Consider the following 16,134-nt stretch of genomic DNA (forward strand, 5'->3'; position numbering starts at 1 on the left):
AATCTTCACCAAGGATCACCTTCTGTGCTTGGTTGTCTGCACCAAGTCTGTCCCCAAACAATTGATTTGCTGGTTTTAAGTATCAAACATTCAAATAGCTCTTTGTTGACTGTTGCTGGGTGCTATCGTCCTCCATCAGCACCGGCCTGTATCCTACCTGCCCTAAGCTCTCTCCTGGCCCCTTACACCAAGTCTGAATTTGTCCTGCTTGGTGACCTATGCAGATAGCCCGGTTAGCCAATGTGCGGGAGCACTGGTTGGTCGGCCCAGTAATCTTCCTCAGATTATTACCAATCCCACAAGGTATGACTCCAAAGTCCAAACACCCAGAAAAGGCTACTCTTCTTGATGTTATTCTCACAAATAATCCTGATAGGTATCAGTCTGGTGTTTTCTGTAATTACCTTAGTGATCACTGGTTTACAGCCTGTGTTCATCATGGCTGCTCAGTGAAACAACCTGTCCTGATTTGTTATAGACGCTTGCTAAAAAACTTTAATGAGCAAGCCTTCCTTCATGAACTGGCCTCTGTAAAATGGTATAGAATCAGCTTGAGCCCCTCTGTCGAAGACGCTTGGACCTTCTTTTTTTATATTTTCAGTGGTACTTTTAACAAACACGCCCCCATAAAGAAAATGCAAATTATAAACGGTTCAGCCCCTGGTTCGACCGTGATCTTGCAGAGTTACTCCACCTTAAGAATTGCATTTGGCGAAAGGCTCGGCACACACATACTCAGGCTGACTGGCTCTCGTTCAGGCAAATGAGAAATAAGTGCACTCAGGCTATCCAGACGGCCAAAGTTCGTTACTTTAAGGGGCAGTTCTCTATCTGTGGGTCTAACCCCATGAAGTTCTGAAAAACGGTTAAAGACCTGGAGAATAAACCCTCCTCCTCCTCAGAGCTGCCCATGTCCCTTAAAGTTGATGATGTGGCTGTTACTGACAAGAAGCACATGGCTGAGTTCTTTAATCACCACTTCATTAAGTCAGGATTCCTATTTGACACAGCCATGCCTCCTTGCACTTTCAACAATTCCTCATCTCCCACCCCCTCTAATGTGACTATCCCCAATGCTTCTCCCTCTTTTTTCCCCTGCCCCGCTACAAAGTTTCTCCATGTAAGCAGTCACCAAGTCTGAGGTGCTAGAGGAGCTCCTGAAACTTGACCAAAAAAAAACATTGCGTCAGATGATGGTTTAAACCCTTTCTTCTTTAAGGTTGCTGCCCCTATCATCGCCAAGCCTGTCTCGCCTTTCTGGGGAGGTTCCTATTGCTTGGAAGGCAGCCACGGTTCCTCCTTTATTTAAAGGGGGAGATCAAGCTGATCCTAATTGTTATAGGCCTATTTCTATTTTGTTCTGTTTATCAAAAGCGTTGGAAGAATTTGTCAATAATCAACTGACTAGCTGTCTTGATGTCTATAGTATTCTCTCTGCTATGCAATCTAGTTTCCATTTAGGTTATGGATGTGTCACTGCAACCTTAAAGGTCCTCAATGATGTCACCATTGCCCTTGATTCTAAGCAATGTTGTGGTGCTATTTTTATTGACTTGGCCAAAGCTTTTGATACGGTAGACCATTCCATTCTTGTGGGCCGGCTAAGGAATATTAGTGTCTCCGAGGGGTCTTTTGCCTGATTTGCTAACTACCTCTCTCAAAGAGTGCAGTGTATAAGTCTCAGCCACTGCCTGTCACCAAGGGAGTACCCCAAGGCTCAATCCTAGGCCCCACGCTTTTCTCAATTTACATCAACAACATAGCTCAGGCAGTGGGAAGCCCTCTCATCCATTTATATGCAGATGATACAGTCTTATACTCAGCTGCCCCCTCCCCAGATTTTGTGTTAAATGCTCTACAGCAAAGCTTTCTTAGTGTCCAACAAGCTTTCTCTACCCTTAACCTTGTTCTGAACACCTCCAAAATAAAGGTCATGTGGTTTGGTAAGAAGAATACTACCTCTGAGGGTTTAGAGCTTGAGGTAGTCACCTCATACAAGTTCTTGGGAGTATGGCTAGACAGTACACTGTCCTTCTCTCAGCACATATCAAATCTGCAGGCTAAAGTTACATCTAGACTTGGTTTCCTCCATCCTAATCGCTCCTCTTTTACCCCAGCTGCCAAACTAACCCTGATTCAGATGACCATCCTACCTATTCTAGATTACAGAGTAGGTAGGATGCTTTCGAGCGGCTAGATGTTCTTTACCATTCGGCCATCAGATTTGCCACCAATGCTCCTTATAGGACACATCACTGCACTCTATACTCCTCTGTAAACTGGTCATCTCTGTATACATGTCGCAAGACCCACTGGTAATGCTTATTTATAAAACCCTCTTAGGCCTCACTCCCCCCTATCTGAGATATCTACTGCAGCCCTCATCCTCCACATATAAACACCCGTTCTGCAAGTCACATTCTGTTAAAGGTCCCCAAAGCACACACATCCCTGGGTCGCTTCTCTTTTCAGTTCGCTGCAGCTAGTGACTGGAACGAGCTGCAACAAGCACTCAAACTGGACAGTTTTATCTCAATCTCTTCATTCAAAGACTCAATCATGGACACTCTTACTGACAGTTGTGGCTGTTTTGTGTGGTGTATTATTGTCTCTACCTTCTTGCCCTTTGTGCTGTTCTCTGTGCCCAATAATGTTTGTACCATGTTTTGTGCTGCTACCATGTTGTGTTGCTACCATGCTGTGTTGTCATGTGTTGCTGCCTTGCTAAATTGTTGTCTTCGGTCTCTCTTTTATGTAGTGTTGTCTCTTGTCATGATGTGTGTTTTGTCCTATATTTATGTTTTTAATTTATTTTTTAATCCCAGCCTCTGTCCCCGCAGGAGGTCTTTTGCCTTTTGGTAGGCCGTCATTGTAAATAAGAATTTGTTCTTAACTGACTTGCCTAGTTAAATAAAGGTTAAATAAAAAATAAAGAATCCTTCAAATAGAAATAATACACTTACTGTAGCAGGTTAGCACAGATCCACACAGCTTTTGGTAACACCATCTGTGAAACTACTTTCTCTACACTTCCAGGTTACGCTTACACACTAGATAGCAAATTAGCACAGGTGGACGCCTGTCTTCCGTCTGTTTTCAGTAAAAAAATCACTGTAACATGGAGATATGGCTGTGTGGGAACACTAACCCTATAAAGGTGTGTATTAATTTAACCTTTTGTTTTTTGAAAATTATCTCTATTTGTGCTTTTTGTGACTCCTCTCTTTAGCTGGGAAAATTGCTGTTTTTATTGTAGTTTGGTGGTGACCTAACAATCGTTTATGGTGCTTTCGCCATAAAGCCTATTTGAAATCGGACACTGTGGTGGGATTAACAACAAGACTACCGTTAAACTGTATAGGATACATGTATGTTTGAGGAATTTTAATTATGAGATTTATGTTGTTTTGAATTAGGTGCCCTACACTTTCACTGGCTGTTGTCATATCATCCCGTTAACAGGATTGCAGCCCAAAGAGGTTTTAACAAAACTCCCCCATCCAGAAGAAACCTTCATTCATAGACGCTAAAGGTAGTTAAGCTAGGCCCATCCCTCCGGTGTTTACCCCCCAAAAAAGTTGTGGAGTGGCTTATTTATTGTTGTTTGAATCCCAGATTGCCCCTTTGAATAAAGATAAAAAATAAATATTCAATTTCTCACTAAATTCAATTTTGTTGTACCTATTATGGTAGAGGCTTTGTTTATTAAAGTGTGAAATTGGGCACACACTGGTTGAATCAATGTTGTTGCAATTTGTCAGCAACGTGGAATCAATGTGGAAAATACATGAGATTTGAAAAAAGTAATCAACCAGCGTTGTGAACATTGAAATTAGGATAAAACTTCAAATTAAATTGATTGACTTAAACTGACTGAGCAGGTTGTTACATCAAGCTAATTTCAACAGTCATCAGAACTATGTATACATCGAAATCAGATATACTATCTGCTTGGATAATATATACTGTATATACTGAATAAAAATATAAATGCAACAATTTCAATGATTTTACTGAGTTAATGATCATATAAGGAAATCCATGGATTTCACGACTAGGCAGATAATCGTCATTTTCAAACACTTTGAAACACCACCCACTTGGGAGCCATGCCCTGCCATTCAGAATACGGTTTTCCCCACAAAACGGTTTTAATTTCAGAAATAAATACTCCGCAATTTCATCAGTCTGGTCTGACGATCCCGCATGTGAAGAAGCTGGACGTCGTCTGCAGTTATGAGGGCGGTTGAACATACTGCAAAATTCTCTAAAACAAAGTTAGAGGTGGTGTATGATAGAGAAATGAACATTCAATTCTCTGGCGAGAGCTCTGGTGGACATTCCTGCAATCAGCATGCCAATTGCACGCTCCCTCAACTTGAGATATCTATGGCATTGTGTTGTGTGACAAAACTGCACATTTTAGAGTGGCCTTTTCTTGTCCACAGCACAAGGTGCACCTGATCATGCTGTTTTATCATGCTGCTTCTTGATATGACACACGTGGGAGGTGGATGGATTATCTTGGCAAAGGAGAAATGCTCACTAACACGGATGTAAACAAATTTGTGCCAAAAATGTAGAGAAATAAGCTTTTTGTGCGTATGGAACATTTCTAGGATCCTTTATTTCAGCTCAAGAAACATGGGACCAACACTTTACATGTTGTGTTTGTATAAACACAACATGCATTCAAAGACTTACAGTTCATATAAGAAAATCAGTCAATTGAAATTAATTAATTAGGCCCTAATCTATGGATTTCACATGACTGGGAACACAGATATGCATCTGTTGGTCACATATCTTTAAAAAAAAAGATAGGGGTGTGGATCAGAAAACCAGTCAGTATCTAGCGCGATACATCTCCTTCGCATAGAGTTGATCAGGCTGTTAATTGTGGCCTGTGGAATGTTGTTCCACTCCTCTTCAATGGTTGTGAGAAGTTGCGGGAACTGGAACACAATGTCATACGTCAATCCAGAGCATCCCAAACATGCTCAATGGAAGAATGGAAGAAATTTAACATTTTCAGCTTCCAAGAATTGTGTACAGATCCTTGCGAGATGGGGCTGTGCATTATCATGATGAAACATGTGATGGCAGCGGATGAATGGCACGACAATGGGCCTCAGGATCTCGCCACAGTATCTCTGTGCATTCAAATTGCCATCGATAAAATGCAATTGTGTTCATTGTCCGTAGCTTATGCCTGCCCATACCCCCACTGCCTCCATGGGACACTGTTCACAATGTTGACATCAGCAAACCGCTCACCCACGACGCCATTCACGCTGTCTGCCATCTGCCCGCTACAGTTGAAACCAGGATTAATCCATGAAGATCACACTTCTCCAGCTTTCCAGTTGCCATCAAAGGTGAGCATTTACCCACTGAAGTCGGTAATAATGCCGAATTGCAGTCAGGTCAAGACCCTGGTGAGGACGACGAGCATGGAGATGAGCTTCCATGAGACAGTTTGACAGTTTTTGTTGAAATACTTCAGTTGTGCAAACCCACAGTTTAATCAGCTGTCCGGGTGGCTGGTCTCAGACAATCCCGCAGGTGAAGAAGCCAGATGTGGAGGTTCTGGGCTGGTGTGGTTACATAAGTTCTGCGGTTGAGGCCAGTTGGACGTACAGGCAAATTATCGAAAATGGTAGAGAAATGAATGTTCAATTCTCTGGCAACAGCTCTGGTGGACATTCCTGCAGTCAGTATGCCAACTGCACACTCCCTTAAAACTTGAGACATCTGTGGCATTGTCACATTTTTGTTGTCCCCAGCACAAGGTACACCTGTGTAATGATCATACTGTTTAATCAGCTTCTTGATATGCCACCCGTCAGGTGGATGGATTATCTAGGCAAAGGAGAAATCCTCACTAAATGGGATAAACAAATTTGCACACAAATTAAGCTTCTTTTTGTATGGAAAGATGGCAGCTACTTTCTCTTCTTGCTGGGTCTCTTTTTGTAGCTGTTGTATTATTTAAGTTTAATGATTTTAAAATGTGCAATAATCATCATTCTGTCTGTGTGGTGTTTCCCAAGAGGACATTTGATATATTTTATTTTGTGTACCAAGAGTGGTGTGGAGGTGGACGAATGGATCATGATAACAAGATGGAAATTGGTGAGCCCATATTCCACCATTAGAATCTATTCAACAGAAACAAAGCTTGAACTGGCTACCTCTTAGTCCAAATGCTTAACTAATGGGGGTAGAATCAGAGCAAAATAGCCTAACAAATGAATGTTTATTGTTTTCAGTCATTGATAAAAGGAAGATGACAACATGAAGCGGATGAGAGAAGAGAAGTAGTTGTGACATATGTGAACAACCAAAATAGGCATATTTCCACAATGAACTAAAAGTTCTTAACCTCAAGACTGGTAGCTTGTCACTCCTGTTAGCCACAGAGATCCTCTCTGCTCCACATAGATTAGATGACTGGCTGGTAACCTAAGACAAAATACAAGTGGGCTCTGAACATCTAAACAATATCCATTTTTACCATGCAATTTCCAGAACATGCACAATGACAATGTTGTAAATCAGGCCTGGGCAATTATTTTCCATGGAGGGACACATTAGAATATATTTTTTCCAACGCAGGCCCGAATCATGTTACAGATATCTACTATAAATCACATGCAGATATGCTACATATTTTACTTTAATATGCACAGAAATAAACCACATACATGTTCTCCTTTTGGTAGGTATTTTCATGATTAAAAATGCTATGAACTACACGGAGGGAAAAGTACACTGTGCATTCAGCACCACGGACAGAACTCTTGCACAAAAGGTATGCAGGTATGCACAAAAATGAGAGCTCAACATTACATTTAAACTACTCAATCAGTGTGAGGGCTCTGATGTGCATTCACTAGAGCAGTGGTCAGGTATAGTTTGACGTCGCTATGCGCAGGATTGCTGAGAGGTGAGAGTCAGTAAGAGATGATCTGTGCCTTGACGTGTTATATTTCACAACAGAAAATGTTCACACACACAGGTTGACCCAAACAGTACAAACATCTGAGCATGTCTCCCAATCTTTGGAAAGTTTTGTTCATCGAGAGATTCATAGAACCTCGTCAGTGACATTCTTTTGAATAGTTCTCCAATCACTGCATCAGACTGAAGATCGATAAGCTCAAGTTGTAGGTCAGTGAGAGCGTTATCCACATTGAAGGTGAAAGGAGAGGAAACCAACAGCATGTCATTTTCCAACACTTTGAAATCCTCAAAATGACGAGAAAACTCACCGTTCAAAGCACGCAGCAGCGATGTATACTTCTCCCATTGGTCATCTGATAGGGAACAGACTAGTGTCGGAAGATGGGTGAGATTGTTGGCTTCTACTTGGTGGTCGGGAGGTGTAATTTTCCCTTGGTGGCTTTGACAAGGCTGTACATCTGATGTGAAAAAAAGGCTTTCCTTGCAGTTTGGAATTCAGTTCATTCAAGAGGGCAATGATGTCCACAGTGAAGGCAAAAATCAGACAACCATTTTTTATCATCTTGCAGTTGAGGGAAATCCACATATTTTCCATTTGCAAAATCTCAGCAATCTCCGACTTCAGGTCCCACACTCTTAAGCAGCTTCCCCGAGCTCAGCCATCTGAAGTTTGTGTGGTAGGGGAGATCTGCATGACCCGACTGTCTCTTCCAACAGTGAGACAAACTGCCTGTAGTTTAAACATTTTGCTCTTATGAAGTTTACCCATTCAGTGACCATCCACAACATGACTCATTTTCGGTACACATTTAGAGCACCTCCTGATGAATAATGCAATTCAGGAAAATAATGTTCTGATCTGGGTTCTGCTCAGCTACATGATCTTGTATCCTTTTCAAAAGACCAACGTTTTTTTCTGTCAAGTTTGGGCACACAATGGCCACACTGGATACCTTTTCAAAACTCCGTCCCAGCTTTGCCACACTTATTAACCTCCTCCAATAAATATTTCCCTGTGGTTGTGCTCTTCATTGACTGCACTGAAGCAAGTGTTATATAAGTATTCATACACATAGCTCATATAAACAAAGACATTCCGTCGTAAGAACACATGCCACAAGACTGACCCCCTCTATTGGTCGGATGCTCAGGATAAGGCTCTGCTGTGCACCAATGGGGCTTCTGCTCTGGCTAGAGCAAGGCCCGCCTCCAACCCTCCGACCAGTCAAGAAGACCGAAACGACAAGACTCCACCTACTTTATTCTATGTATAAAAATGAATGTAACCGTTGTATAAGGCCTCTTTTTCACCTGACTCCTTGCCGAGTTATGTGAACTAGGTCCGTGCACATAAAACTGCGGGACAAGATATCTGACTCATTAAAACTGTCTTTTGTTACAACTGAAATCCACTCTGTCCAGCGTCCGTGATTTGGTCTCAACTCTCCAGTATTTAAACACTAACACAAGCTCCTCCGTACTGTCAAAGTCTGGGTTTATGCCTCGTAAGAATATCAACATCTGCGCCGCGTCATGTGCATCACTGCTCTCATCCAGGGACAAGGAGAAATAATTTACCTCGTCTGTCAGTTGTTCCATATTCTCTGCGATGTCCTCAACACGCTGTGTCACTGTTCGTCTTGACGGGTAAACATTTTCAAACAGCTCTTTCTTGTCGAGGCAAAGTATTGCTGCAGAGTCAATTAAACATTATTTAAAGAATTCGCCCTCAGCTAAACAAAGCAAGCCATTCGCTATTTTGTTGGACAATTCCGTCGTTTGCTGACTGCAATTTTGTGAAAAGTCCTTACTGCTTTTGCAACTGAGAAAGCAACTCCTTCGATGCACTTGCACTCCGCTCAGAAAACATTCCTATATTTCTCTGCATGCTTTGTCTGGAAGTGTCAGGTAAGTTGTAGTCCTTCGAGACAGCGACGCACACTTTGCACACAGCTTCCCCGGATACCTCAAATCAATATTTCGATGTCCACACTTGCTGGAAACCCCTTCATTGTCTACTTTACCTTTCATTGAAAATGTCTTTTTGCGCAATTTCTAGCTTGCTACCACTTGTAACTGACGCGTCAGCCACTGCCTGTTGTTATAATTGCCTTCAAAATAAATATCCCACAAGCAGTGGGAGTTAAATCCTTACAATGGAGAGTATTCATTGGGCTTTTAATTTTTCAAAACTTTACTATTGCAAATTCTTTGACCTGCGCATGATTCCGTATTGAATCAAGTCGCGGTCCGCATAGGGCCCGGCCTTTGCCCTGGCCTGTTGTAGATATATTTATTTTGTGATACTTCAGTTCCTCCAGGAATTCCTTTTTCTAAATTGACCGATAGCTTTCACCGGTTGACATTCACTTGATCTTAATTTTACGCAAGATAACACAGTATGAGGGTGACTTCTGTTAATATTTATTTTAAGAAAATGTCTACATGAGTCAGATTAATTACAAAAAACACAAGCAAGGAAGGGGTAACATTAAAGTATTAGAACATGAAGGACAAAGAATACAGCATCAAGACACTATCAAACATGTATCAGTCTCTCTGCAACAGAGCCAACCTTGTGTGAGGGTGCATGTACATGAGTGATCATGAAAAAGGAAACTTCTGATTCTGTCATAGAACAGTCCTTTTGTCGTCAAGGTAACACTCCTAAGCAACCTCCACTACCTGCCGTAGCTCTTCAATTAGCGGTACGAGCTCCTTCTCCAGATTGATGATCAAACCTATAAACAACATCAGTTAAGCTTGAATAACCCTTCAGAATTCTATACTTTTAAACCTCATTCATGCAGAGGAGATAAGGGGAGATCTTTATCTTACCTGTGTTAGCAGTGCTGCTTGCGATGAAACTGATCACCAACGGCAGCCGGTTAAACTGCACAATCTGGCAAAAGGAGAGGCAATCAAACAAGGCACAACCTCACATTTGGAAAATATTCCAACTTTCCACATTTTGTTACACTACAGCCTTATTCTAAAATTGATTAAATATACCCCATAATGACAGTGAAAACCGGTTTAGAAATGTATTAAATATTTTAAAAAACAGAAATACCTTATTTACATAAGTATTCAGACCCTTTGAGATTCAAAATTGAGCTCAGGTGTATCCTGTTTCCATTGATCATCCTTAAGCTGTTTATACAACTTGATTGGAGCCCACCTGTGGTAAATTCAATTGATTGGACATGATTTGGGAAAGGCACACCTGGCTATAGAAGGTCCCACAGTTGACAGTACATGTCAGAGCAAAAACCAAGCATCGAAGGTCCCCAAGAACAGTAGCCCCCATAATTTAAGTGGAAGTAGTTGAGCCATCCAGACTCTTCCTAGACCTCCCCCAATCGCTCAGTTTGGCCAGAAGGGCCTTGACAGAGGGGTGGCAAAGAACCTGATGGTCACTGCCAGAGCTCCTCTGTGGAGATGGGAGAACCTTCCAGAAGGACAACGATCTCTGCAGCACTCTACCAATCAGGCCTTTATAGTAGAGTGGCCAGACAGAAGCCCCTCAGTAAAAAGCATACGACAGTCCGCTTGGAGTTTGCCAAAAGGCACCTAAAGGACTCAGACCATGAGAAACAAGATTCTCTGGTCTGATGAACTCTTTGGACTAAATGCAGAGCGTCACATCTGGAGGAAATCTGGCACCATCCCTACGGTGAAGCATGGTGGTGGCAGCATCAAGCTGTGGGGATGTTTTTCAGTGGCAGGGACTGGGAGACGAGTCAGGATCGAGGGAAAGATGAATGGAGCGAAGTACAGAGATCCTTGATGGGATGCTCGCCATCCAACCTGACAGAGCTTGAGAATCTGCAGAGAAGAATGGGGGGAAAAAAACACCAAATACAGGTGTGCCAAGCTTGCAGCATCATACCCAAGAAGACGTGAGGATGTAAACGCTGCCAAAGGTGCTTCAACAAAGTACTGAGTAAAGGGTCTGAATGCTTATGTAAATGTGATATCCGCTATTATTTTTAATACATTTACAAAAATGTCAACCTGTTTTTGCTTTGTCATTAGATGTGTGTAGATTGAGGGGAAAACACAATTTAATCCATTAGAGTAAGGCTGTAACATAAAATGTGGAATAAGTCAAGGGGTCTGAATACTTTCCGAATGCACTGTAGGTCAGTGTTTCTCAAGCCATTCCCAGGGAGCCCCAGGGAATGCACACATTCTAGCCCAGCACTAACACCTGACTCAACTAATCACCAAGTCGCCCCAGGCAACAATGTCAATTGTTAGTTCTAGAATTAACTTACCTGGTATGTGTTATAGTAGCAGATGATGCTCTTGTTTTTGGAGAGCCCTAGCTTACTGCCCTGGTCAGTGGCCAATGCAAAGGTGGAGAGGAAGCCTGGCCGTAGCGCATATTCTGGTGCGTTATCATTTGCCACTGAAGGATAAAATATCAGGTACATTGAGCACAACACATTGGAACATGGATGAGAAGAGGTCAACTAAATGACCTAGTTTTTAGAACAGAACACAGTTGTGAGGAAGACCTACCTTTGATAACTGGGACACCATCCCTGTCTGTCACTACAATTGCATGAAGACCCTCAACACTGGTGGATAAGGAGAAAAAGAGCAGCATTTGACATAGCCAACTTAACCCCAGTCCATGGTGAGGGACATTTCTGAACTCCAACGGAGTGGAGCAGAGACTAGGCTTTATAGAATTAAGCTCAGACTACATTGAGTCACCCAAGCACAATACTTAAAATGTAAATTATGAAACACTTACCTTGTACCTATGTTTGTCCTCCATACTTAAAAAATACAACCACCAACTGTTTCCTTGTTGGCACATGTGCATTTGCAAAGTCGGTGGCTGTATTTGATCAACATTTCTTGAAAAATATGGATTTCAAAGAAAGAGGCAACAGAGGACAAACAAAAATACAAGGTAAACATTTCATTATTTAAGTATTGGCCTTGGGCAAATCAATGTAGTTGGAGCTGAATTGCACAAAGCCTAGTCTGCTCCACTGGGTTGGTGGAGTTGAGAAACATCCTTCACTGTGGAGTTTACTCTGCTACACGTGACAATTCGTTAAGTCAAATTAACTCATTAGGTTTCAGCAACAGAAGCATCACAGTGAACACACCATAATCATACAACCAACATACCTTGGTAGCTGTTTGTACAAGTATCTCTTCAAGTCCTGCAACAAATGTGTCAATGTGTTAGACCAAAGCCATTTGCTACACGAGTGTAGCTAGCTATAGTTTCATCTGGCTAGATGGATATAGCTAATTAGTGATTGTGCTCAAAGAATTGATACTTACATCAGCCATGGTGGAAATTTCTTTTATACCGTCAATTACTAAAATAGAGAACTGAATTATGGCAAGGGTGTCTGTAAAGCTAAAGAATATCAGGTATTTTTGTGCTCTCCCAAGCTTCCCCTGACTTGTTGACAGCTAACGTTAGCTAGCTACAGTACGCTATAACCAGCTGATAACGTTACTGGGTTTAGGAAGGTTACGTAATGTTAGCTAACTGAACTTGGTTGTTTTCAATATGCATCTACTTACCAAATGTAATTTTCACTAGCTACAAGGTATGACAATATTTATCGAATACTTTTAAAATGCACTGTATTAGTTACCTTATTGTATTTTTTTTACTTGAAACAAAATCTTCGATGCTTTTCTGACTCCGCTTGAGCACAAGGAAATCACATGACTGACTTGTTCAGCTAGGAAGAGGCGAAGCGAGAGGATTTACTCAGCCCAAATTCTTACTGTGTGCGATAAGCTCTTTTTGTATGGTCTATGAGAGAGTGCCGAATTACGTAAGGCTTATTTGATCGAATATACGTTTCGTAATATTTAGGCTCTTACCAATACAAGTGGATGCAAATTTAATTCCGGCATATTTGATAAAAATTTAAAAAACTTAGTTGTGCATGTAGTTAACACGGGTATCTGCCCTCTAATTGGTTAGAATGGTCCCACCTGATCTCGCCGCCTGCCTTCCATCTTGGTCAAGTCTGTGCCATCTGCGACCCTTGGGACGTCCCTACTCTAAACCTAACCTTAACCCCTACTCAAACCTTAACCATAACCCTGACCTTAACTATTTTAAATGTAAACTTCAATGGGGTAGGGACGTCCCAAGGATTCCGGATAGCATTGACTCCTCCATCTTTGAGGACATGTATTGCCATTGTTAGAGCGGTCACTTAAGTATCTTGTCAATATAATAGATCATCTTTGACTTGACCCATGTTGAGCCAGCAACATTCGGGTTACTCTGTTCGAAAATGTTTCAAAATAAGAGTTCTGTCAACTGTGGAAATTGTTAATTCTGTTCTGTAGCACCGAGTATCCAAAACCATTGCATTTCTGCGAATGGATGTAATGTGCATTATACCTATTACCAAACCTAGCTGAATGAAAAAGAAAAAAGAGAGTAATTAAGAAATAAATTAAATAGAAAGTGGGCTACTTAGTCTGCTTCTCAGGGTTTGTCATTCCCCCAGTTTAAATATAGTAAACTATTTATAGTACATCCCCACATAGGCGTCAACTTTTCTTCCCAAACTCTCCCCTGAAGACACAATAAGAGGTCTTGCTGAGAATTTACCTCAAGGTTTGAAATCTGAATTTAGCGATAAGGCTCTGTGTGGGGTGTGATTGTACTTTAATGAAGTGAATAGACTCTGGTTGATTTCACAGGCATGCATATTTCTGTTGGATGTTTCTTATGCATGTCTATTTAGTATTGCTACTAGGCCACTGGTGCTGTGACTGTAAACAGACTTTCAATGGGCTAGTTCAGGCCTCCAGATCCAATCAAGTATGTGCTGATGAGACCTCATTCTATTGAGATAAGCAATCACAGTTACAAAATACGATCTTGCCTTAGCAGTTTGAGGGAAATCTTAAGGATATCTGGCTTGCTTTTTCTGCTGTAGTGTGAGTATGCTGTTGACCAAAGGATAAAGCGCAATAGCTATTTGTATTATCATTTGTAGTTTATATAATGGTGATTTGGTTGACAACTAGTTTTGTGATATGTGAAACTCAAAATGAGCACCACTCCTCAAAAGGCTAGCCCCTCACTTCATTCTATTGTTACAGTCATGATCTTTATCTTAATCATTTCTGCCTACTCTATAGCAATGGGGGACTTTCAGCAATTTGAACAGGACTTCTACCAGTCAGGGTATTACATCGATGACCAGGGACAGGTGGCCTACGACTATGGCGATGGCTATGACCATAACCCAGAGTATGAGGATGAGTAAGTATATGGGGTAAACTCTGCATTCCTAAACTCTTCATTCAACTTTTGAACTGGGATTGGGAAGATTTGAATGTGTCAGTAAGTCTAACTCATAATATATCATTTTGTTCTCTGAAGGTCAATTACATTATGTCATGATAGAAAGGGAGATGTACAATGGGGGCACATCCCTCACATCTTCCCCTACTTTTTTGAAAGGAAAGTAGATACATTTATCCAGTAAGCCAGTTTTGTTTCTTAGTGGCATAGATGTGTCCATGCCTGGTGTGTTCACCCCCTCTGCGGGCCAGGCCTTCCAGCCTTCAAAGCCTGCTGGGACATATCTATACACAGCTGGAACAGACGGGTCATTTGAAGAGGAGCCTCCGTTGCTGGAGGGTAAGACCTGAGTCACTAGTACTGCTCTAAACTGCTGGTCTATTCAACACATTGTTTTATCTCCAGATGAAATCTTTAACAGAACTCAAATTAAATAAGTAACATATTTCAATGTGAAAGTGTATATGAGTCTTCATATACACTTTTTATTCCTCTGTTTTGTATTTGTGCAGAGCTTGGCATTAATTTTGAACACATATGGCAGAAGACGCTGACAGTGCTGAACCCTATGATGCCAGCAGATGGCAGCATCATGAATGAGACCGACCTGACGGGCCCTATTCTGTTCTGTATCGCTCTGGGTGCCACTTTACTTATGGTGAGGAACCTCCGGAGAAGCTCATGTCCGTGTGTGTGTGCTGCACGTTTTCACAGCCCAAGTCATCATGAGACACTATTCAAATAAAAAGCATTTGTAGCTATGTAAATGTGCAGGTACTGTACTGAAAGCATTTACTATTTTATGTAGGCAGGCAAATCCCACTTTGGCTATGTCTATGGGATCAGTGCCATCGGCTGCATGGCGATGTACACCCTGTTGACCATGCTGAGTTCCCTGACTGTGTCCTATGGCTGTGTAGCCAGCGTTCTGGGCTACTGCCTTCTACCCATGGTGGCACTATCTGCATTCGCAGTCATCTTTTCCCTACAGTGAGTAGGCCTATCCAGTCCAGAAAAAAATAAAAAGGTTGCCTAAATAATATTGTGTAAAACAACTAAGTTTGGCTCATCTTGATTTATTTTCTGTCATGTCCTTTTTTTAAATCTGACTTTTGATTTCCGTCCAGAGGGATCATTGGAACTGTCCTGGCCTTGCTGGTGATTGTCTGGTGCAGTTTCTCAGCTTCCAAGATCTTCATCTCCACCCTGGCTATGGAGGGCCAGCAGCTGTTGGTAGCGTACCCCTGTGCCCTGCTTTATGGAGTCTTTGCCTTGCTAACAGTGTTCTAAAGGCCACTACTGTCGCTGACTGTCAACAGAGATCCCATTTCTGAGGCACTACGTATCCCATATGGGTATCAGTGCTGTATATGGGTGTGAAAATAACATTGAGTTATATAGAGTTGTATTCCTTTCTTTTTTGAAATGGGGACTTGGTTTTTTCATGGGGGTTACTTTACATTGTGAAAAATGTAATCTGGGTGTGTGATTGGTTGACATTTGTGCATTGGAATGTGCCAATAAATGTAATTTGAAACATTACATTGTGTCAAAAGGCAACACTGACATACATTTGAATTATGGAACCAACAAAGACCATGTTTAAAAACTAAATAAAGTTGAATAGCTTATCTAAAAAAGTGTTTTTTACAGTAATCCAGTGTTTTTTTAAAAACAACATACTTTTGGTTATGTAGTGTATGTTTTACTCAATGTATGTGAACACCTACCTGCTAGCTGAACATCTAATTTCAAAATCATGGGCATTAATATGGAGTCGGTAGTCGATCGCCCATTTGCTGCTATAACAGCCTCCACTCTTCTGGGAAGGCTTTCCACTAGATGGAACATTT

General features: G+C 41.5%; 3 protein-coding genes across 4 annotated transcripts in view; 2 read left to right on the plus strand and 1 right to left on the minus strand.

Moving 5' to 3' along the window:
- The window catches only part of LOC149972110 (uncharacterized), a 395,887-nt gene that overhangs the window by 297,554 nt on the left and 82,199 nt on the right, over nt 1-16,134 (plus strand). The window lies entirely within an intron of this gene.
- Nucleotides 9,369-13,218, minus strand: lamtor3 (late endosomal/lysosomal adaptor, MAPK and MTOR activator 3). Of its 2 annotated transcripts, XM_021582988.3 has the most exons (7): nt 12,600-13,218; nt 12,277-12,314; nt 12,118-12,152; nt 11,494-11,552; nt 11,247-11,380; nt 9,805-9,868; nt 9,369-9,707 (listed from the first exon to the last, which is right to left on the minus strand). In XM_021582988.3, exons 2-7 carry the CDS (start codon nt 12,283-12,285, stop codon nt 9,634-9,636), a joined length of 375 nt encoding a protein of 124 aa, XP_021438663.1. In that variant the 5' UTR covers nt 12,286-12,314; nt 12,600-13,218; the 3' UTR covers nt 9,369-9,633.
- On the plus strand, nt 13,481-15,921 carry zgc:123321 (Protein YIPF5-like). The gene is made up of 6 exons (XM_021585066.3): nt 13,481-13,585; nt 14,116-14,239; nt 14,484-14,620; nt 14,794-14,939; nt 15,090-15,271; nt 15,409-15,921. Exons 2-6 carry the CDS (start codon nt 14,118-14,120, stop codon nt 15,569-15,571), a joined length of 750 nt encoding a protein of 249 aa, XP_021440741.3. The 5' UTR covers nt 13,481-13,585; nt 14,116-14,117; the 3' UTR covers nt 15,572-15,921.

The sequence above is a fragment of the Oncorhynchus mykiss genome, chromosome 25 (assembly GCF_057628025.1).
Source record: "Oncorhynchus mykiss isolate SJ-2025 chromosome 25, ASM5762802v1, whole genome shotgun sequence".
Classification (NCBI taxonomy): Eukaryota; Metazoa; Chordata; class Actinopteri; order Salmoniformes; family Salmonidae; genus Oncorhynchus; species Oncorhynchus mykiss.